Source organism: Varanus komodoensis, unplaced genomic scaffold (genome assembly GCF_004798865.1).
Source record: "Varanus komodoensis strain SLA01 unplaced genomic scaffold, ASM479886v1 scaffold25, whole genome shotgun sequence".
Lineage (NCBI taxonomy): Eukaryota > Metazoa > Chordata > Lepidosauria > Squamata > Varanidae > Varanus > Varanus komodoensis.
The window spans coordinates 14937101-14962077 of NW_025335661.1; the positions used below are offsets into that span (position 1 = coordinate 14937101).

The 24977-nt window shown below is 39.5% G+C and overlaps 1 protein-coding gene across 2 annotated transcripts in view; it reads left to right on the plus strand.

Annotated features, from left to right (window-relative positions):
* ARHGEF26 (Rho guanine nucleotide exchange factor 26) overlaps nt 1–24977 on the plus strand; it is a 77390-nt gene that overhangs the window by 46827 nt on the left and 5586 nt on the right. For both annotated transcript variants that reach the window (XM_044432726.1, XM_044432727.1), the window contains exons 10-12: nt 2911–3000; nt 6506–6660; nt 18436–18645. In XM_044432726.1, coding sequence (XP_044288661.1) covers nt 2911–3000; nt 6506–6660; nt 18436–18645 — 455 coding nt within the window. The remainder of the gene's footprint in view (nt 1–2910; nt 3001–6505; nt 6661–18435; nt 18646–24977) is intronic.

Genomic DNA, 24977 nt, shown 5'->3' on the forward strand with positions numbered 1-24977 from the left:
TATGTAGGAGTCCACAAATTTGGGGTAGGCTTACTGAGCCAACTAAACCTTGCATTTTGCATGACTCGGGAAGTAAAATCCATTTTAGTGCTCACATCTGCACTGGTTTTGCCAAAGACAGGAACAGCACCTTCCTGATACAGCCGTGTTGGGGGGGAAAAAATTGGGGAAGGAAGGCAGCACCTCCTTTTCTTCCCTGAATTCTCCTTCAAGGGAAAGACGCCAGGTTGCACTTCACATGAAGTACCAGCTATCAGGCTGATGATGAAATTTTTGTACTGTACAATCAATTACTGAGAAGGAAGGAAGAAGTGACTTCTCTCCCCTTTCCTTCCTGCAAAGGCCGAGCATGTGGGACAGAAGCCACCCCTTCCTTTCTACCTCCCTAAGTCCTACTAGAGGAAGGGGACTGTGATTTCTCTTCTGTAATATGATCATTGCTAGAAGTGCAGAAGTGCTCCCAAAATAGCTGAGAGGTACTTAGGAAAGGTTAGCTATGTTGGCTCCGTATAGGAACTTTAAAAATACCAAATTCTGTGGATATCTGTTGCTGTATTAGGGTTTGCAGTGTAATTAATGGATTGGGAAAAGGAGAGAATTACCAGAAAAAGATGGGTGAAAAATCCCCTTATCCCACTCCTCTTTAATCCAGACCATCTGGCTTGGGATGTAGTGGTGGTTCTGCAATTTTATCTCCCAACCTGGCAACCTCAGAATTACAGTGCCTGAATGTTCAGAGTTGAGTGTCCCATATTGAATGGGTTAATGATCGGCTGATCCTTAAAGGTGAAAATACTTGAGACAGGCATTTCATGTAGCCTGACATATTCTATCTGTTCTTACAGTAATGCAACTATTGCCTTTTCTTCCTTTTTGCGGTTGTCATTAATTCTCCAGTCCATCTCCTCATTTATCCAGCTATCAATTTCTATTTTATATATGCAGATTTAACTTCTCTCTTTTATGCATGGTTAACTTTATGGCTGAGTCCTCCCCCATTAATTTGTGAGTTGGGCAGTAGGGAGAATAGATGGGACCTTTGGCATTGCTCTCTCTCTAAATTATCTTACTTCCATTGCAAATCAAAAACAAACTGAACCATCTTTAATAGCTAGGAAGAAGTGGCTATCAGTAAGTTTGATCGACTTGCCTAATGCCAAAGGCAGCAGCAGCAATCTCTTGCTCAGAAGTTAAATTGACCACCCCAACTGTGCTGGGTTCCCCAGAAGGCCGTGCCACTTTGCTCACAACTGCAGATTGTTTTGCTAACAGTGTGTTTCTTGGTTTGTCAGGCTTTTTTCCCATTGAACTGCCTCTTCTAAGGCTTAGTTGCTGGCAATACGAACTTTAAGCTAATTTGCTGTTATTTATGTGATATGTTACAATATTTAGTCCTGCCCCTTTTGCCTCTGGCTCTGTCCATCCCTAGAATATGCCCCCCAAGGGCTTTTCCAAAATTAAAGGTGTCCTCTGGCTGGAAAAGTTTCTGTACTTCAGGTATTTCTGATCTCCCTCTTATTCATATATGGACAATATTCTCTTTCTCTCTCTCTCTCTCTCCTCGCCCCCCCCCCCCCCCCCAGAAATAGTGAGAGTTACAAAGGAAAAAAAACCTGAATCTGTTAATTCAGACTTGGTTGTTGAGGGACCAGCTTTGCATGCTGATGTTGCAATTCCACATTATGCAGTCAGTATTGTCAGCCTCCTCTGGGAATCTGCATCATATTTAGACTGAAAAGGGAAGAACAAATGACATTTTCCCTGACAAGGACTGCTTTACCCTTGGTGTGGCTGTCACTAAATTATCCCTGATAAGCGTGGACTTTCATCTTTGGCTCATAAAACTGCTTCTAATGGCTTGCTAACAGTTTGTCAAATAGTTCTCAGGAAAAAGATACCCCTAGGGCATTTTAAAAATACTTTATCTTCATCTTTTCCAAATTACTCTTTACTTGCACTGAATTCATTTCTGCTGAAGGAAGAAAATAGCTTAATATGCCTTGTGCACATAAAATTGCTAGAAATAGAAATTGCTAGCATAACTACATACTATTTCAGTAACTCCAGGTGAGTTTTGTCTTCTTTCAGAAAGTTGGCAGGAAAGATATGCTTATCTTTATTTCATCCCAGGAAGTTATACAAATAACTTGCTTTCTATCTCTCTTTTGACCAAAGTTAGCAATGGTGACAGGGTTCATAATCAGTGTCTTAGTGATGCTTCTTATTGAACTTTTGTACTACATGGCATATTTAAGAAACAAGCAGAACCAAAAGTCTACTATTCTGGAATTTATTCTTTGCATATAACAAATAAAAGGTTAAAAACTTTGTCAGGCTGCCCCTTTTATATTCTGTTTTGTTGTCACTGGAAAATGTTAATAACGATGCTGAAATGCTGTGTAAGGTAAACAGAGGCTGAAAGAGATGGGGGGCATCCAGCTGCCTTAACTCTGTAAGAAGAACCACAAACTTTAATATGGCTAACCACCTGTATTTCAGGTAGAGGTCTGGAACCATATTCAGTCAATGGGCCAGATTGAACCTCGGACTCTTGCATGTGCCAGATGATATCTGTCCCCTGATTTCGTTGGTCTCCAATTAATCACTACTTCCTTTACGTTACCTTTATGGGGAAATATTATTTCCAAACATCGTATTTTGAATACACCCCCACCTCCCAGTGTATCTGTGTCTTTAACAAAAAGAATTTATACTGTGAAAGGGGTTTCATCGTTAAAGGTGGTGTAAATATTTTAAATAAATAAAAAAGTTATTTGTAAAATAAAAGTTGATTTCTCATTGTTTCTCATTGGCATGGAAGTCTGAAAAAATACCACACTGAAAAGAGAGATTTAAAAATTGCAAAGCCAAATATAAATATATCAGATGAATACAATGTATTTTTCACAGTTGGTTCGTCTCTGTAACGAAGGTGCTCGAAAAATGGAAAGGACAGAAATGATGTACACTATCAACTCCCAGCTGGAATTCAAAATCAAGGTGAGATATTTTCCATAATATATTTATTGTGCACACATTAAGCTTGCCTTCATATTTATGGTGAGTTGTCAGAAAGATAAATCTAGTTTATTACCTAAAGAATTGGAAGGGGAAGTTAGCTCATGTTCTAAGAAATGACAAGCAAATGCATGTCTTTAAAGCAGATTTGATCCTTGAAGCATACAGAACAGTTGACATAGCTGCTTATGGGACTCTCATCATTTAAACCGAACCAGAAAAGCATGGTTTTAACAAAGTTCAATTGGCATACATTACCTAGCCATATACGCCAAATAAATACATAATATGCTTCCTTTTCAGCTTGGTTGGATGCTCAAGTTCTGGAAATGGATTCAGTTGTACTTAGGGATTGGATTCTGTCCTGGCCATTCATTAAGGTTGTGGTTATGCCCTGCCAAGTCATCTCTAACTTATGGCAACCCTCTGAATGAAAGCCCTCAAAAATGTCCCATCCATGACTGCCCCCTGCTCACCTCTTATAAACTCAAGTCAGTGGCTTCATTTATGGAATCCACCCACCAGGGAAACAGATGTCCCTGCTCACTAGCATCCCTCTGTCCACTTAAATCATTTCCAGAAGGTTGGGAAATTTTCAAGAGCAACTTTAAGGTGTAAGGAAGAGGAGAGGATGTTGTAGAAGTTCACTTGTCCAATGTTAGAGTCAACTGCCTGTATTTATCTCTTCAATTTTTGCTTTTCCAGCATTTGCCATATTCCTTACTCTTTAAAAAAAAGTTTAAGATGGTATCCTTTGCCCCTTCGCATTTCCCATAGTACAGACCCAGACCTGAGTTTCTGCAGTTAAAATTAAGCATTCTTTGAATTACATTCCTTTAAATGTTGTGCTTTGTCAATCCATCCAAATCTAGACCTAATTTTCATTATTATCAGTTGGCATGGACACTGTGGCTATGAAGCTACCACTGGCAGTAGAGCTTGAAATGGGGCATGGCAAGGGCCATTTTGGATCTGCTGGATCTAAAGCCCCCCATTTCCACTTCCCGTTGTAGTTAGACACATTTTTTTTCCCTCTGTGAAGCTCCTGTGAAACTGGGAAACAGTGACCACAATCAGATGCTTTAATAATGTGGCATCATCGTGAAGCAGAGTGAGGGCAATGCTTTCCATCTCTATTCTGGAGCTTTGTGAGTTAAAAAAAGGCAAAGTGTCAGCCAACAGCTGAAGATTTAGGATTTCAAAGTGGTGAGGAAAGGGAATTAGTGACAAATGTGCCCTGTATCTCTGTAGCTCCCATATTCAAAGTCATAAGAAGAACTTTCAGTTTAGCACCATAAAATGCAGTGGTTTCATTAAGGAACATTAAAAGGCATATTAAAAAGAGAAATGATGATATCATGAAGTAGGCTATATTTAAAAGCGTTCAGTTCCCAGCTATCTGTCAGTGGAACCTATCTGGCATATCTCCTTCATGAGAAAATTGGAAAAGAATGTAGCCTTTTGCAGATACTCTGCACATACCGTGGATAGTGAAAATCTTGTAAAGAGAAATTGACGTGTAGCTGCCTGAGGTACCCCCTGATGACACCTGCCTGTATACTTTCCAGAATGAAGGGAATGTTTGCCATATTTTAAACACAGTTGACATCGAATGTGTAATAGTGAATCACAGTTGATACATACCATGTTTAAAAACCCCACCTCTTAACTATGGTGTAGGCATTTAAAAGTAAGGTTTAATCATGGCTAAGTAAACTTTGGTTCAGACACAAGGGAACCTATAGGTCATGCTATGGAAACAAGCCATTGTGATCCTTGGGTTCTCATGGGATCTTTGCTTCCTTTCTTTTGCACAGCAGAGCCTGAGAACAAACAGTTTTGCCTTCATTTTAAAACTAACTACAATTCCCTGTGATAATTGAACCCAAGGGGTTGCATTTCCACTGTGTGGCATTTAAATGATCATAAATGAGAACAATCTAGGATCAAAGCATACTTTCAGATCTTTGCTTGTTTTCAAACCATCATTTAAATCAAGAAGCCAAATGGCCCAATGCTCCCCCCGCCCCAATGCTGATCCTGCTTTTGATATCATGGTTTCCTCTAACTATAATTTTCCTCTGATGTTGAAATCCAACAAACCCTTGTTAACCTACATAGCATGATTTTAAACCCTGATTTAAAATAGTCCCATAATAGGACCTGAGGGCCACCAATTTGGATATCTTTAAAAGGAGAGTGAACATAATCTATCAGTGACATCTAATTCTGATGTCTTTATGCTTCCTTGTGTACCAGAAGCCGTATCCCTGTGTGCACCAGCTTCTAGGGACCTTGAACAGGGCAGTTAAATTCATGACATGCTTGTGAGCTTCCTGTAGGCACTTTAGGAACAAAATACTGGACTGGATGAATCTGGGTCTAATCCAGCATGGCTCTTCTTATCTTATTCATCATTTGAAGCCAACCATAGTTGATGTTAATGTTGCTGCAGACAGAATACTGCACCACATCTGATTCCAAAAGGAGAAGGGAGCTGGGAATGGAGTGCAAGAGAGAAAGAGAAAGCAAGGGAGACATTTCTGGTGTGTTCTGACTTTCCTAACTGTTATTAACCAGTCAGAACCATTAATATCTGAGGTGGGTACATGCACAATATGGATAGATATGTCAAGAAGCCAGGCTTAAGCCAGACTATCATGCTTTTGTGGACAAAATTTAAAAAGTGTTTGCAGACATATAGCATGTCCACCTACATTTTCCACTCTTTCCCTGTTATTCCTTTCACAGTTAAACCTGAACTTTCCTCTGGCCATTACAGTAATAATACACCTTTGTCTTGTATCTGTCTTTTGTTCTGTAATGTCTCATTTTACATATTACCAGGAAATTTGATTTTACCTTTGAGCTGAAGTAAAATGGATAGTGGGTAACACTTTCCAAATGAATAGTGAAAATTATAAGTATTCTTGGCTCAATTTTCAGCTTATTTTATCAAGGGAGAGTTTCTCTTGGAAGGTTATGACAGGAGAGATTTTATAAAGTAAAAATTAAATGCTAAAGATTAGGGTCTTTGGAATCACCATTTGAGCCTGAAATCAAAAACATACATAGTTCATATGAAAAAAAAAACTTGGAGGCATATGCTAATCATGGACAAACGAAAACTCAAATGAAAACGTATGTGATCAGGTTTTTACAATTAATTTTTAATTTATTTTTGCAATTGGTACCCTTCCACAAAGCACCACAGATCCCTCGAAGCTGGTTGGCATTATGATGCTATGTTTCATTCATATAAACCAGACCGTGCAATTTATAGATTACTTGATCTATTTACAGACTTTTAGAAGCTGAAGTAGCAAATGGTTTCAGGAATCCTTAAAGAGCATTTATTCTCTCCTTTTATATTTGGAACCATAGAATTGGAGGGATACAAGAGTTTATTATTAACTTTCCTGTGTCGCTCCAGAAAGTTCCTATAGAAACTTCTGGAAGGTTAAATTGTAGTTTTCTTACTTTGTAGCCATTCCCATTGGTTTCTTCTTCTCGCTGGCTAGTGAAAAGGGGTGAACTGACAACATATGTGGAAGACACTGGGCTTTTCTCTAAAAGGACCTCTAAGCAACAAGTGTACCTCTTCCTCTTTAATGATGTTCTCATTATCACAAAAAGGAAAAGGTAAGAGCTGTAATGAACACATTGTCACTTGCACTGAAGGGTTACCATGGACCAGACTTCCCCAACATGCACTGCACTGCTTCAGATGTGTTAGACTACCATTGTAGAAAGCCAAAGTTAGGGACTCCAGAAATCCAGGTACTAGTCCCCATTCAGCCGTGGAGCTCCCTGGGTAAATCTATTCACTATCTCTCAGCCTAACCACTTCAGGGGTTATTGTTCTGTTTATAAAATGGAGAGGAGGGTTTTGTAAGCTGCCTGAGTTTCCTTGCAGGAAAAAGGTGGCCCATAAATATAGTAAATAAATATATAAACAAATAAAATTGCCCTTGCTGCCTGACAATGTTGGGGTTGTACTCCAACACATCTGGAGAGTGTTGGGTTGGGTAATGCTTTAACAGATAAATACCTGTATTCTCTCATTTTGTAGTTATTTATTTAGGACATATTTGAATGGGGCATTGTTGTGGGATGGGAGGGAGGGCTGAATGCATATGTTATTCTAGGAAGACATGGGACTCATGTCAGTAATTTGGAGAATGGAACAGTGGTGGGACATGGCAAATTTGGCAGTGGCTTCCTTTGGTCTTCCCAGTTTATTGCTGAAGGGCCACTGAGGCCTTCAATGGTTTTATCATTGCCATACATGAAACAGAAATGTCTTGGAATTGTCTTATTTAAACTTCTTCATTTCATTTATTACTTTATTTATTTGCAGTCCATCACAGCCTGTTTAGCAGCCTTAATTCTTTGTCTGTTTCATGAAGTACCTTCTACCAGCTTTACCTCTATATAGACAGGATTAACTGGTTTGGGTATTCTATTTGCCCATGCCTTTTACATTAAGGAGCTGCAATAATAGATGGTGTGCCCTTGGAACTGCAAAGAATCTGCTCCTTGTGCAAAGCGTAGCAGCCAGTGGGACCAGACAATTGGCACATTTAACATCAATTCTGCCTCACCCACATTGGCTGCCTGTAAACTTCCAAGCTCAATTTAAGGTTCTGGTTAAGTTTCAGTCCCAGTCTGTGTAAGGTCTTATAGGTTAATAGACTGGGACTGAAATGCCTAATAAAATGCCTCTCCAGACCTGAGTCTACCTGGACACTGCAATGGATATCTGAGGCCTTCCTCTGACTGGCACCTTAACCCTATCCCTGGCACTGAGCACGGTCTGGGGGTCTTCTCAGTGATTATTCCTCCCCTCTCCCATTATAGAAAGATCTTCCTAGCAAGATCTTCCTGACACCAGCTCTCATCTTTACAGCACCAGGTTAAGGCTGTCCTCCCCTCCCCAAAGGCATTGAATGGTATTGAATAGCATGATGGGGCATTTATGTCAGCTGCTTTTTAAACAGGTCTAGTTTGTATTGAAATTATTTTAACTGTTACATTGTTTTTAAATTCTGTATACTGGGAAAAATGTGGAAATCTATTGAATTTGTGGTCTATGCTTTTGTGTATTGTTGTGAACTGCCCAGAGAACTTTAGTTATTGAGTAATATAGAAATGAAATAAATACTGGCTCTCAACTTGGCTGCTTGGCTTGTCATGCTATTTTAATATGATCACACTAGAATTATCACTAAGATGCCTTTGTACTAATTGGCATCACTGATCCATGCAACCGATCCCATACTGCCTCCATTTGGCATTTGTCTCAGAGGCCTCCGATAGTTACTTTTCAGTTCTGCTGGAGAACTTTGTGCTGCAGAGATACTGGGAAGCTGAATTTGGACCCTTATGGATGGGAGACATCTGCTCTACAATATACCTCTTTCCTCTAATGAGCTCAAGTTAATTAGACATTACTAAGGATTTACTATATTTTTAAAACAGGGTTGGTTTAGAGTGTTTCTAGAAAATACATTCTGCTATCCCATTTCAAACTATACAAACTTGGGAGCCTTCCTGCTTTCTTGAAAAACACTGTTTAATTAGGCCAAAAATTTACCTGGTCATACAAATATGAACTTGGACATCAGTGTTCAGTGATTCTGTATACAATAAATCCAGAGAAAGATTGCTAGTGCATGCCAAAACTGTCTTGTAGATAAACTCAGATTTTTGCATTGGTTTAATGCAGAATTTACTTTTAAAGAAAGCATTTTAAATACTTTACATGCAACTTTACAAGAATTACATGCAACTCTTATATTGAGCAAGCAAGCTGAAAGGCATCTGAGTACTGAGATTTAAGTGAGGTTTAGTTATAAAAGCTGTAAGAAGAGCTGCTGTAATACAGTAAATCTCCTAGCATTAAACATACTCTGATGGATCTTAGGCTTTAGTTGAGCTCTTCTCAAACTGTGGGTTGTGACCTTCAGGTGGGTCTTGATCTGATTATGGGTTGGTCACCCAAGGAGGAGCTCCTCTCTGCTGCCCCTGGACTGGCAGCGTAACATTACGGCTGCATGGCCCATTGAGAACACATCCTTTTCTCCTTCTATGCCACACTTAATGTATGTTTAGATCAATCATAGCAAGAAAAATTAAATGTCAGCTTATTCAGCAGCAAGATATTCCTGTGTCTTCTGTTGTGGAGGGGGCAAATAGTGCTTGAAAGTAGGACCTCAAAGATTGAGCTGGTTTATAGGTGGGTCCTGTGAATTGTTTGAAGAGCTCTACTTCAGTATTTTGATCATCCACAGTGCTTTTGTCATCCTGTCTTATTTGAAGTTAATGGGGATTTTAATGTGCCTCAGAGGTTATCTATCTGAAGGTTCAGCTAAGAATAGACTACAGATTCAGGGCAACAGCCAGTGCTTTCTGAGTGCCAGTGAGACCAACTATTAGCAGAGCAGGAAGACAGCAGTTGCTGAAGCCAACCGTTGGAAACCCACCTTTCCAGAATAGGCAGGCCAATGGAGCTTGCTGAAGGAGCGTGCTACACGGCCTGATTTCATTCTGGAAATAAGCACAAACGGCTCATTTCTCATTAATTAAATGAGAAATGCTAGCTTCCTGTTGCAGCAGTACTGGATAGTGCCCTCTGGTAATTAAAGAACAGAGCAATCTGTTAACTTTCCAAAATCCATGTTGATTCTTTTTCAGCTGGGCTTGTCCCTTTTTATGCTTACTGATTCTGCTTTTAATAATAATCAATTGGCTTTCAACCAACTTACCCAGAACAGACGTTAAGCATGTAATTTCCTGGATCCCTCCTGGATCCATTTTTAAAAATTGGTGTTACATTGGCTGTTCTCCCATACTCCAGTGTAGTACAGAGACTGATCCTAGGGACATATTAAATATTTTGGTTAAAAGGTCAGCAGTTTCATATTTGAGTTCTTTAGGAATTCTAGTGAGGATACCATCTGGGTCTGGTTATTTATGAACTTTCAGTTTGTCAATAAGGTTGAGAATTTCATGTTTTGTCACTACTCTCAGCCTCAGTTCCTCAGATTCCCTTCCTGAATACATTAATTCAGACATTGGTATCTGTCCTGTATCTTCTGTTGTCAAGATAGATGAAAAGAAAGATAAAAAATACATTGCATTTCTCTGCAATCTCTTTATCTTCCTTTAGTGCTACTGTAATTCTGTTATCATCCAATGGACCAGCTACCTCTCTAGCTGGTTTCTTTCTTCTGATTCATTTAGAGAATTCTTTATCCTTGACCTTGATGTTGTTACTGACATGTTCCACAACGTGTTTTTGAGGAGCTCTTTTGTTTCAGGCAGTCAGGATGGGTCTGTAAGCATCCTCAAGAGGCAGACTTGATCTTTTGGGGAAGTGCAGTCCATTCAAGGACAGACTAAATATGACGTTTTGTCTGCATTGAGCTTCAGTATAGTGGCCCACATCCAGTCCATTGCAATAACCAGGGGCCAGATTAAGCACTTTCAGTTCCTTGCATAGAGCTGTGCTTCAGCAATGCTGATGGTTCTGCAGACTAAATCAATGAATAACCTTACCTACTGGTTTTGTGTAGTTCTTAAAGAGCATGAGAGGCAAGATGGGACCAAAGCATAAGCAGTTAAGCCTATAGATCTTAGCACTTTAAAAAAAAAAAAACATATCTGCCCTGGCAGTGGGAGATCAGCCTGAGACTTCAAAGATCAGGAGGAATCTCCTGTTTAGATTGACCATGAGATCTCTCAGTTTGAGCATTCCCCTCTCCCTACATGGAGGAGATGGAAAGAGCAGCAAGTGAATCAGTATATTCATGCATGCCTGAGCCCTCCTCACCTCTCCGTAAGGAGAATGCCAGAGGGAGCAGAGAACATCCCTCACTAAGCCTCTGAGGACATTTTTAATTTCATAAATTCAGGATGGTTTTGGCTTGTGGTAAAGAGGAATGGATCTAACTCATGTGCTTGGATTGAGAGGAGCCTTGCACAAGTGCAGCCCCACTTAATTCTTCTCCATTCCATATTTCCTGGGGATGCAGGAGACTTCAGTGTGTTGTGGGGAGCCAGAAAAGTCCTGACTTGCTTATGGGTATGTGTTCACTGTCCTGTGGATCCAAACTTTAGAGTGATTCCATACTTTTAGAGACCAGTGAGAATCACTTGCAATGAGTTCTTTGCCTGAGGTGAATAGCAGTTGGTCCATGTCATAAAATTGAGCAGCAGCATCTCTCAGCCATCACAGTAATCTTTATCTGCTCCTGCAAGCATGATGCTGCTTGTAGGTTTTGGCTGCAGCTCTGGAGCACTGAATTCCAATTAGGAAACAGTGCCAGGGATTGATTTTGACAAACTTCCCTTGCCTTTAAGCAACAGGAGAAACAATTGCAATACTGGATTGATTGATTGATTGATTGATATTGATTTGAATTCTGTCCCTCTTTTCTGCCAAAGAATCAATCTAAAATAGACTGAAAAAAATAATAAAAGGCATTAAAATACAATACAAACATAATTGCAGAATAAATTGCAGCACCCAACCCACAGACTAGCTTACAAGCCCAAAGGCATTGAATAGTGCAGTCTTTGCCTGGCCCAGAAATAAGATGCTGTGAAGCTAATGCACCCGCTTTTCATTTCCTCGCAGGGACCAAGGAAGCATTAACTTTTGCTCCAGTAAGTGTGAACAGGCCTATTCATATGCATAGGCTTGGGCTTTCCAGAGTTATGGGTAGAAATAATGATACTGTCTTACACACACACACACACACACTCTTATATCATTTTACTTCATAAGAAACCTGGAAAGCAAGATGACCATCCATAAATCTTAAATTTGACTAACAAAAGGGAAAGATGTAGTTACCTGGTGGAGCAGAGTTGGAGAGAGAGCTTACTCATGTGCAAACACACAGTTGTTCTCCACAGAGGTATAGACATAATGGCTAAAGACTCTTGCCTTAAGGTTTAACATACTTGTTTACCCGATGTACTCAATTATATGTTTTTCTTTTATAACAGTTACATTGCCAGAACAGGTAATGTTTTTATAACAGTTCAGACTGTTCTGAAGTCTAGTTATCAGTTATATGGATTCTTGTCAAAGCAGTCACACACTTTTCAAAAAAGCCTTTTTTTTTTCTTTCTCAACACTGTGGTTATTAAATATTCTTACTTCATGGTCTACGATCCCCTTAGGATGCCACTAAAATTCTCTCCCTGTCTAATGGCTTGTCAGCTCTTGAGATAATCCTGGCCATGGAATGCAGCTGGACTTCTCAAATGTGAAGGCAGCCAAAGGTCGAATAATTCTTTGGAATGTTACCTGTCCAGTTGCTAACTAAAACTGAGCATGTTTCTCACTCACCAGGAAGAGATTCGATAACATTAAAGTGCCTTTTCTGAGTAGTTCTTTGAACACTTGACCTGCCAGTCTTGCAAAGCCACAGCTCAAGAGAATTAAAACAAAATTTCTGTAGTTCACATTTGCATTTTCATAATAAAATAAATTCTAATAAACAGGAAAGGAAAATAAAAAGCAAACATGTATATCAGGGGGGAAAGCATGGCCATGTTCTCTGGCATATGTACAAATATGTATGAATAAAACCTGGACTATAAGGAGTACACCAGAAAGGAAATCTCTTAGATTGACATGGGATATTGTTCTTCACAAACCCAATGTGCTTGCATAGCCATTCCCATGCAGCATCTGCTAGCCATCTTCTCTAGAGATACTCCCACAATAGTGGTTATGGAGAGGGTGGGGATAGGGTTCTGGCATTGATGGCGGACTTTGTGTGCACTTTAAAGAAACAGAGCTCCCAAAAAGTAGACTGTCTCCTTCCAAAGCATTCCAAAATGAATTGTTTAACAAACCCCAGGAAATTGACTGAGTTAAAACTTTGTCTCTATCATTTTTCTTGGAAAAATAAGCTGCATAGATTATATTTAATGCAATTTGATTTGTGTTATGCTCACTAAAGGGGGAGGTCCAGATGATAAGTATGTGGAAGCTATCAAAGCTTTAATGTGGAAAAAATGATAAATACATTCATATGATGGGAGAATCAAGAATAGTTGTGCTTAGGTCCCATTGAAAGGAAGAAATGATTTATTACTTAAGTCCTGTTGATTTCCGGAGGAACTAAGTGACAGCAATATCTATATTAACAGAAAGCGTTCATACTCTTCTTCAGAAGATTAGTTTTTTGATGTGTATAGCAATTTTATCTTTATATGAGGCTTTCTACCAATTTACCTGGGACAAATAATGAACTAGGTAGTGTGTACTTTTTGGGATTTCCCATAGATGATATTTAAAACTATTTTCTAGAATAGTTGTATTTCAGGCATTGGCATGTGGTTTATATTTCAGGAATTTAATGTATTCATACTCACAGGTCCCATATCATGTTAAAGAGGAAAAATTGTTTAAAACCCCTTCTTTTAAATGGATGGGAGTTAAGGTGATATATTCTGAAATGTTTGATCACCCCTGTAAGTCATAAGGCATATAATTAACTTCTACAATATGCTGAATCTTACAATTAGTGCTCTGTTGGGTGAAACAATAAAGAACATAAAATGATAATGGTTATATATCAAGAATGGCATAAAGGAAAGCTAAGACCTCTAGCAAATGCAACCCCAGTTAATGAGTCAACAAGGGTTACCAGCAAAAGAAAGCAGCATAACACAACACAAACCAAAACTGAAACTTTGCCATTAATGCTGGGCCCTGCTAGACAGAAGTAATGGATGGCATACAAATTTTATAAACAAACAAACAAACTTGCAAATAACTGCAGTTACTCTTAAGTTACATTTGTATTCAGTGTAACCGGTAACATTTCTTGGAAGTACACTTTACTAAATGTATCTCTTCAAAGACACATTGATAAGGCAAAGGGGGAGACAGTCCTGCAAAATAGATTCTGCAGCCAATTCCTCACAGAGCACGTATGTTTATTGTGCTACAAACTATATAAAATTTCACATCATAATATATTTTATTATCAGAGGTAAAGAGTGAAGAAGACTGAGCTATGGTCATCATCTGGTAATGCTTTAATTTTAATCAGGTGCCTGTGTGTGATTTTGATGGTGTATAAATATAGTTAGGGTTGCAGTCTTATGGGTTGTGCCCTTACAAGATGGAAGCCTCTGAAACCGGAGTCTTCCATTTATCTCTAGCAGGACAAGAGGACCAGTGGAAACAATCTTTGCCCAGTCTTTTCTGCACAGCAATGGTCCTGTGGAGAGACAGGGAAGGAAGCTGGAAGAGGCTCAGAATGACTTGTACCCTTGGCTGCTCTGGCCAGTTCTACATGTACCAAAACACCCTCTTTTCTCCTCTTTGAAATTGGTTTTCCAGCTTCAGAAGGGTCTTTTCCATCCCTGGCTGCAAAGAGCCAGGGGAATGGGGTCAGATCACTTACTCCCAAGATCCCTTGGAGGGGGAAATAGCAACTATTCCACTTTCCTACTACCTTGCAGATGTTTTCTGGGATACATACAATTGCTCCCATAGTGTGCTGATGCGCAAACTTAAAAAGTTGGAGTACGACCAACTTTATTTATATAATGTTAAATAATACCTGTTCTGTAGGTATGTTGAGTTTACACAGTTCAGGCTTATGTTGTCATATCTACATATTCTTTATAGATTTTTAGAGGTAGTTTACAATTATTAAACCATTCCATCTCTGGATCACTTTATGAGTTCATGAAGAACAGGTCCAGACAGTTCTGACATTTAGACAACTTTTAAAAATCCATCCCTTCACACTGACTTTCTCTGAAGTGTGACTGAGCTATCTATGGTATTAATTTAATTTATTTATTTAAAGCATTTATATACCATTTGATTAGCATAAAGCTGTCAAAACAGTAGGTAGCATACAGCAGAGTGTGCAGTTCTTCTGAAGCTTAATTTTGTATTGTGGAAAGCTGTATAAATATAAATTTTAGTGCTAATTTTTAAAAAATAAAATAACTATTGTGCTACTGGGTTCAGCACTTGCCTGCCATAGGAATGACTTGACATCTGGATAGGTGCAGACATGCTGATCAAAAGCAGGCATACTTTTCTTTAATCAGAATTGGGCCGACTCCCTTTTTTGAAACATTTGTCAATATGTCTGAATCTCTTACAAGATGTATCTTTCCCACAAAATTGACATCACGTTGCTTTCTGTGAAATTGTCATTGTGCAGCAGTCATTATTCCCTGCCTGGAAAGTGTCTTTCATGTCTAAAAATCCTTTGGATTAGGGTATGAGGACACATTTCATGAAGATTTGCAGTTGGTGCACAGTAGCCCATTTCAAACCTGTAATGCATATAGGTGGAGGTGGGGATTAACTTTCCATTCCGGCAATCTTCAAGATAGCTGTTGACACATCCTTCCTCCAGTGACCTGATGGGGGAGTGGATGGGAGGAAGCATAGTCTTTACTGTGCCAGGATGTTGTCAAAACTGATAGGACATGTAGTATAAGCATTTCCTAGAACATAATTTGATATAGCTTCCATTTGTTCAGGAGATTCAGCGTAATGATGTCGTCTGAAGTTGCGATGTGTCTGAGAAATAGGTGAATAGGAGAAGCGCAGGCTTCTCTTGTCTTCTAGTGTGGGAATTCCAAACAGTGCCACTGTGACGCTAGTTGCAAGGGATCTGGCAAACTGCTTGACTTGGCTGTCCAAGAGCTATCTCTGCAGTCCTTTCAGTATCCACATAACACCCTCCTACTCATACAGGATACTCAGTATTCTTGTAGTATGATTGTCTCAATGTGAAGATATTTAACTTTGAAATGCTGTGAGTTTTGTTTTGGTGTCATGCTTTTTTGTTTGTTTCTTCTGATTGTACAGCTTATGTTTATTTTTGTATATAAATTGTTTTCATAGTTATTTGGTATAAGCCAGCCATAAAACATTGTGTGCTAACACAGTATACAAATGCCACTAATAAGAAATAAGAAACTAAGCTTGGAGTATGAAGCTTTCCTCTGACTTAGGTTGGTGGTAAATATGGTTTTGTTTAGTTTGGATTTTAATGGTTCTTAGTATGAATTTGATTCTGCTCTCATTTTTAGTGGCAACTGTTCAGTTTATCTGTTGCTCTGAATTTGTTATGCGTGTTTTGTTTACTTCCTTGTAGGCTGAAAGGTGGAATATAGCTATTATTAAAAGTGGTCCCTGAGTCCATGCAGTGTCAGAACTGGGTTTATGTAGGGGATATAGGGAAATTATTAAATGTTGAAGGGACTACAACACAGCCAAACTTCCAAGTTTAGGATAAACATTGGAGAACTGTGGAAATGTATCTGTAAATGTGATTAATATTAGTTTCCTGTGGTTTAAGAGCATATGGTATAAGTAACAGATGGATGATTGGATGAATGGCTGAGATAATTCTGTGTAGGGATTGTTATTGCAATGTCTGCAGCCAAGCCAGTACAACTGCCAGTCTGCATATGAACTTGGTGAGGCCATGCATCCTTTAATCCAAAATAAACATCATTATTTTGTCATTTCATCATTTACTGCTCAGTTTGAAGTTTCTTCATCCTTTTTTCTCATCAATAAATTTCTCTTCTAATGGAAGCCAAAAAAGTTGCTACCTGTTGTACATACTAGCAACTTCTGTATTTCTGTAGAAAGAGGCTATTATAATTCAGCTGTTTGTTTATGCTGGTCAAAAAGTAGCTTTATCATAAAGCCTTTCTTTCCATTTTTGAGTACCACTTCAAGGCAGTATACAGTCTGTTGTCAGTTCATTTGAGTCCATGGTTTTGGAAAATTATATACAGTCTGTTTCCTAATGCAGTCTTTCCAAGAATCTTCTAATCTCCTCCAAGTCAAACATTTACAACAGGATTCTCCCACTTAGAGAGGTAAAATCTGAAAGAGATCTGCCCACTTTGTGGCCCACCAACCTGAACACTGTCAGCCAACCAACCAATCATGCAAGGGGCTCTACCAGCTATTTGAGAAACCCCATTATTTTACTGCTTGCTGAGATCTACACCAACGGATATGAGTTTAGGGACATGCCTGGTGGTTTGTGTTTGGCTTGGTGATGCAGAGGACAAATTATACAAATATTGAAAGCTAGTGTGGTATAATGGTTAGAAGCTTGGATTGGGATTGGGGAGATCCAGGTTCTAGTCCCCACTTAGCCACTGGGTGATTTTGAGCAAGTCACTGAATCTCTGCCTAACCTATCTCATAGTGTTGTTGTGAGGATAAAATGGAGAGGAGGAGGGTCTTGTATGCTGCATTGGGCTTGTTGGTATATAAATATAAGAAATAAAATATGAACAAGCAAAATTATATAAATGTATATGGATACTATGCCCGAAACCTTAACCCCCACTCTTCTCCCCACCCAAGGCTTAGCCTACAATCCTAAGTAGCGAATAAGCTGAATTCTGAGTAGGTATTATAGGATTGCCTTCACCGTTTTCACCCTCCATCCATGTGAGTGAAGAATTTTGCCATTTCCAAGTGTAATATAGAGTTCTCAGGAATCTGACAATGACCACATAAAGTGTTTTGAGGGGTAGATATCTGTTAAATCTTTTTTCTTTCTTAATTTTTCAACTCTAAAACACAGGACTTGGGAGGATTAGGCCGACAGTGAAAGAATAAAAAAGGAGTGCTATTTTTATTGTATTTTAAAGTCTGCTTGAATGTTAGGAGCTTGATTTATTGATCAAAATATTTGCATAGCAGTGTTTGTTTTATTACATTTCTGGGAACTTTACAAACATAAACTAAAAGGGCAATAAAATATACAACAATCCAAAGGTAAAATTCAGTAGATAAATCTTTAAAACAGATTAGTAACTCCGTAGTCAATTAGTTTAATTGGTTAAAATCTCTGAGAAAAATTAGTTACAATGAGTTACAATGTCTGAGTAAATAAAAATGCCTACATCTTATGCCTGAATAGTAACAGTGTTGGTTCGAGGCAGACATCTCTGATAGGGCTGTTCCATAACTGGGATGCTACTGCTAAAAAAAAAAAAGATCTTACTTCATATTGTAGAGGTATGTGGATGAGGGAATCAAACAATATTTAAGGAATGCCTTTTGTGTATTTTCCCCCTCGGTTGACATTAGCCTGATAGTCTCATCTTTCCTATAAATGGAACCAACTTAAGAGCACTTGCATCAGCAAGTGAATATCAAAGGCATATAAATTTCTTGGACAGAAGGATTAACTTGTCATTTGTCTTCTTGACAAGCAGATGCTTTGCAAACATTCTGTTTTTACTTTCCTGAAAATATCTGAATAATTATGTTGAATGGACTTGCACATTGAAAATCAACTCTAATGCAGAACTCGATTTCTCATGCATTAAGTAGTGATCTGATTTTAAGCAATTCTCTCTCATCTACTTTTGCATTTTCAGTGAAGAAAGTTACAATGTCACAGATTATTCCTTGAGGGATCAGCTGTTAGTTGAACAGTGTGACAGCGAAGAGCTGAATTCTTCTCCTGTAAAAAACAGCACGCCTATGCTTTACTCTCGGCAGAGTTCTGCAAATCACCTCTTTAGATTAACTGTCCTAAGTAACCATGCTGGAGAGAAGATTGAACTATTGTTGGGAACTGAAACTCAGTAAGTAAATAACACATTTTTCTCCATAAGCCTTCTACATCTAGGCTTCTGAAGCATTGTTTATCTATCTATTGGTCATGAATATATAGTTTCAAGATTCCTTTGGCTTCTGTCCAGTGAGCAAAGAAATAAAATCCACAGCCAGTAACACATGTTCTGTTTTCTGTAGGACTACCAAAGTTTGTGAGACTGTTTCCTGGACTGTGTAAAATCTTCCTGGTTAAATAGGGCTCATGCAAAGGATCTCTGTGAACAAAAGCCTTCTGCATGGCTCGCCATAATAAATGGAAGTTGTCTGAACTCATTCAGTGTTCATAATAAACTAATTAAGCAGTGGTTATCAATTGCCTATTGGGCTTACTCGAGATATACGGTGCCACCCTTGTTTATATAATGCAGGGGACAGGCAACCTAGTGCCCTGTGGAAATTTTGGACTACTTTGCCCATAATCCTTGGCCATTGGCCATGCAGGCTGGGGCTGCTGAACGCAGCTGCCCACCATATCTGGCAAATACTAGCTTGCCTACCTGTACAGGTTTATCTTGCATAAGGACTATCCTTATGCTAGTAGGACCACAAGAAAAAGTAGTAGTCCTGCTGGAAATGTGGCTCATGGTGAAAAAATGTATTTTGTAACATGGGAATGACAGCATGTAACATATACGTACATAAAGGAATGTATAGGCTTATTATTCATTCATCTCAACACATCAAGGGTACTATATACATGTTTTATCCTCATGACAAGGGAAACAAATAATCCAGTAACCTATGTGGTTGAACAAAGATTTATTGGTAAATATTTCCAGTCCAGGTCAGGAATTTTACCAACACATCACACAGAGGCAAATTCACAAAAATCTCACGGTGTTGTCTTGTCACATGAAGGCTTTAGAAAGCCACATCTTCCCAGGAATATTTTGTAGTCGTGTTACCTTAAGGGTGGCTGTTCCACCAACAGGATGATGGTATGAATTTCACATTTCATAATCTAAAAAGCTTCTCTTGAAGTCTTTTAGACTTTAGACCTACAAGAGAAGGAAGTAAGCAGTGGAGAATTGGTTGAGGCCCTTGCAGAAACACTATTGAGTGGTAGATAAATAGTAAGAGAAATAAATAAATAAAGGGGATCATCAGATTGCTAGCAGTGAATTTACAAGTTTTTAATTTCTGTTTCCAGCTGTTCTGCGGTTAGTGGCAGTGATTAATTATTAATTTCATACCTATTTTTAACCATATTGGTTTGCACTATTCAGTACAGACTAAATGGAACATTTGGAAACCATGTTACGGAACTATTTTCATAGCCCAGAGAAGCTATGCAAAAAGTTTCATTTGGGAGAGGGGACTTGTTCTGTGGTCTGGTTCCACATCCTTTCATACATCTGTTGTAGGGGTGGTTTCTAGTTGTCCCAAAAAGAGGTGGCAGGGGAAAGAAGTCTTCTGGCTCAGTCACTATTACTTTCATATTAAATGTGAGAAATATTTCATTCCAGGCCTCTAAGTCTCATGTCCTAATTTGCTTGAACACAGCCTTTTCTCTTCTGAAATTGTTACTGATAGAAGAACAAAGCCAGGTGATCACCATATGTTGATGCAAATGTTATGTCTTGAGCTATGGGATGTATAGATTCCCAAACTTTTGTTCAGTTCATCAAAAGCAATTATGATAGTATGCAGAACAATGATATCATCTGGTACTGCTATAGCCAAGACAAAAAGAAATGGTATTTATTTATTTAAAGCTTTTCTATCCCATCGCCTACAGAACGTCTCGGGTCGGCTGACAAATAAACTTGATTATAACTTGGTGAATTTAATGTTTATATTCCCTGTCCCCTCATTCCCACATCAACCCTGTGAAAATGCTACAGGGAGTTGGAGGACCCTACTGAATGGAGTGGAGTGGGAAGGGGGACACCAGCAATTCAGCAGAAGCACTTCACATGAGCAGAACCCTTTTACCTGTAGGAGGCAGTTCCTGGATCCAGCCCAGCATGTAGTTGTCAATCTTTATATGTCTGTAATCTATGCCAGTGGCAATGGTAAGGCTAGCCAGAGAACAGAGGGTGCCTACTTTATGAAAAGTAAATCCACTCTTAAAAGCCAAAGAACAGATAATGAAAAATGGGATGGAGGGACAAATGGTAAGATGTGTTCCCATATGTGTTGTTTGCATGTCCTGCGGAAGTCCAGCTAAAAAAAGGAAGACTTCTTTTCTTTTCTTTTTGAAGTATGAGGGGGAAGGAAGGCTAGATTCTTTCATTTCCCTCTTTCTCCATACAGAACTTGACAAGTAACGAAGAGGTACTTTCTCATTTATATTTATCTTGTTGAGGTTAGTTTTGCTTAATGAGAAGTCCTGCATACTTTAACACCGGTCACAGTACTGTTTGTACTGCTTGCCATATAAAATCTAGTTTAGTAGCAGTTAAAATAACAGGTTCTGAACAGAAGGAACAGGTTTCTCCAGACAGGTGGCTTCTGTATATTTTGGGCTACAATCACAGTTCCTGACCAGTGGGCATACAGGCTAGGCCTGAAGTGAATTGATGGCTCCAGATTGGAGAAGGCTTTTGTAGACTGTGCCCATGGCACCACTAGGCTCAGTTTAAGCGATAATATTTACTAAAAAGGAAATCTAACCCACAGGATTTTGTTGTTCTGACTCTGCTGTACACAATACATGTTTCTTAACTAAGCATTATAGTACATGTATTCAGTACTGGACTTGGTGAACCCGTGGAAACTGTCTAGTAAAATGTAGTTTAGCCTAGGGGGAAACTGCAAAATTCTGCAGGAAGAAGGCCAGCCTTGTTCTGCTGGACCAGTTTCAAGGAGCATTCAGTTTTAGGCAGCAGCAACAAGAAACGTCTTGTTCTTCCTGGTGTAAATCCCAATGAGATAAGATTCCTTTCTTGGGGATGACACTGGCACCCAAGCAGTGTCTGCAAAACTTAACGTTTTTGTATCTGTCTCCATGGAAACTGGTAGGTTAAGGGGCCTATGTGCCTGCAAACGCAGTCTTGCTCAGGAAATTCAACAGTGCTTTCCTCTTTCTCAAATTTAAAAAATTATCCTGAAGTGTCACATTATGCTACTGTGTTTTAGAAGTTTTTCCTGCTGAGCAGTGTTACAAACAACCAATGAAATATTGGAAAATATTACATTGATCAACATGGCAACACAATGTTAAACTCTGTTCCAAACTTCATGACAAATGAATACAGCAATCCTGTCTTACAACTGCCCCGCCTTTTAATTTGGGGTGGGAAGTCACTTTTGCCCAACGGCAGAATTATCCCCTAGCCAGGATGTGTGGGATCACATGCCAGAAGTGGTCCAGGTCACTGCACAAAATGATCAGAATGGTCAACTCCTGGCATGTGGCACCTCACACTTTTTCTCTCACACTCCATTCACACAAATGTACACACACATTCCTTACACCAGGACCCAATGAGTCCACCCCAGAGTCATAAAAGAGCTAGCAGAGGAACCACTGTCGCAGAACCACTGTCTATTTGGTAAATCTTGGAAAATAGGAGAAGTGGCAGATGATTGGAGAAAGGCTAACATTGTCCCCATCTCCAAAAAAGGGAAAATAAATGAACCTGGGAACAATAGACAGTCTGACATCAATCCCTGGAAAAATTCTGGAGCAAATTATTTAAAAATCAGTTTTCAGGAACCAATTGTCTAGCAAGACCATCGGTTCTCCCACACTAGAGCCATTCAGAAAGAAAAACCTGACAGTCATCTGAGTGGGATGGTGTAAACTGGTGTCCTGCAACAGCAGGGGCTTGGGCTCAATGGCCTTCCTGGCCCCTTTCTGTTCTGCTGTTCTATGGCTCTATGCACACAGCCTTCCCAGTCACCTTCCCCTCTTCAGAGGATCAGGGGAGAATTTTCATCTACATCCTGGTGCCTATGGAGGAGAGGGGGGGGGTTAAAACTTCCTTCCCAGCACACAACATAGGGGGCAAAATGTACTCCCCTCCCATTCTCAGCTGATCTGTGCTGCCCAGTGAAGGATCAAGTGAGCTGGGAGCTGTCTTCATTTCCCCAAGCAGGAAAGGAGTGGTAGGTGCCGTACCCTGAAGTAGCACTCTGAAGAGCAGTTCCTCGGGCAGTGTCCGGAGCCAGATTCAGCTCCTTTTCCCTTTCCAAATGAGGCTGGGAGATACGGCGCAAAGGCATGGCCCAGCTTCGTGTACCTCCTGCTTTCCCAGCTGAAAAGCAGCTCCTCAGAGCCCTTCCCCGGGGGGGGGGGGGGGGCAAACTGCACTAACCCTGGCTCACATTCCTCTATCAGGGAAAGGACGGTGGGACAAAGACCACTCAGCAGTGGTCTCCAGGAGTGCTTTCAGTTGAGGGCTGCTCTGCCATGTCCTCTTCCTTATCAAAGGTGAGACTGGGGAGGTGAGGAGCCTGAGGACTCCATGGTGCTCTGGACTGAATCTTTTGTAGTGGAACTTAATCTTCACTGCAGGAACAAAAGTTATCCAAAATTATCTGACAAGCTTTTATTTCATTCTGAACAGTAGTGCTCAGAACTATGAAGTCAAACATGAAGCTGTATCCCTAGGGCTCCAAAAGATGGAACATGTACTATTAGCATAAGCAATATCACCCACTTCCTATATGCAAAGGTGCATTTCTGCAAACCTAATAGTTTGAAAGACATTCGTGAAGTTTTTTTTATTGAGCTCTTTAGTTCAGCTTTTTATTTGTGGAGAATTTGTAACACTTGGTGATGCATTTTTGAGCTGGCTTTAGCTTCTGTTCTGGAAAATAAACCTTCAGCCAGCTTACATGTGTCATAAAGCACCTTTGATACATAATTGGGATTTTACCCTTTAAAAGGCAACTGTAACTCTTCCTGAAATATATTCTCCTTCTGTGTAAGCCATGTGAATAAATGAAAATCCATTTGACAAAGGTCACAGAAGATCATGTTTAACTGAAACAGGCTTTGTACAGTATCAGGACACGATTACACGTGCAAGTCTTAAATCTGTTCATTTTAAAATGCTTGTAGCTTAGCCATTTATATGAATGATTTGGAGGGATATTATTCTTAGCTATTTCAGCAGTTATCAAAATGTCGTCTAGACTAGAGCAGTTGTAGTTAATTTGGCAGGATATTAAATTAAATGTAGATAATTTGGAAGGCTATTAAATTACAATAATTATTTCACTTCTGAATTTCCGTTGCTCAATGGGTGCATTCATACATCATGGCAAGCCACCTTGAAAATAAGCAACGGTTGGCTGGTTGGTTGTAGATCAGTTCATGACATGCATGGCAGATATCAGGCTCACCTTGGCTTTTTCTCCCACTCCTTCCCCCTCTGTCCTCCTGCAGGTATCTCGGCAGCACCTGAGATACCCTTCTCTGCTCCAGTTAGCACTCTCTTCTTGTCTACCCCACCCCCTGACAAAGCCTTCAAAAAGGACAATTGGGGTTATCTTCTTTTTTAAAAAATGGAAATTGTGTAATCATATTCGATGCTGATACTGATGATGATATTTTGCTGGTTGTTTGCAGGTGCACACCCCTGTAGTTGTGTAGTCTTTTCTGGTCAGTTTCCTTGTTTGTTTCAGCTAGCTGTCAAAGAGAGCAGCCAAGTGGTGGCAGATGGCCGTGGGAAGAAAGCATATAGGCTGCGACTTTTGCACAGCTGCTAGGGACTAAGTTCCTAGCTGTCAATGGGAAAGGGCGGGGGTGAGTGGTGAAATTAGGTGTGCCAAAAGGGAGTGGGGGCAATAGCTCCCACTTAGAAAGGTAATCATTTCATTTTTAAGTGTTCAACTGACTTTTTTTCATTAGCCCCCCACCATTTCAACACATTGTCCTAATGCAAGTTAAAATGGTGCAGTGAAGAGGGCAGACAAGATAAGAAAGAAGCAAAGCTACCTAATTGTATTCATCATTGCTGCACACCCGTTTTCCTGTCCTTTGCACTTGTAGTAGAAGAATTATGGTTAATGTTTTACAGTTACCAAATGTTTACAATACTATTATCAAAACAGCACTAATGATGTAGGCTCTACATATTTACTGAACATCCACAGTTACAAGAGACTGCTAATCTTTACCCAGACGTAAATTTACAGGATGGCCTGGGACAAGTCTCTGCTGATTTTTTTCCAGCCTGATCAATGCTTCAAAACAACATGAAAGAAGTTAAGTAGTTCCCATCCTGTTCACACGCCTTCAACAATGGAGGTCTGATTACTGTCACTGTGGATTAAATAAGCTGTCCAGAAAGCATATGAATACATTTTTCTCTAAAAGATAGAATTAGAAGTCAGGGAATACAGTTCA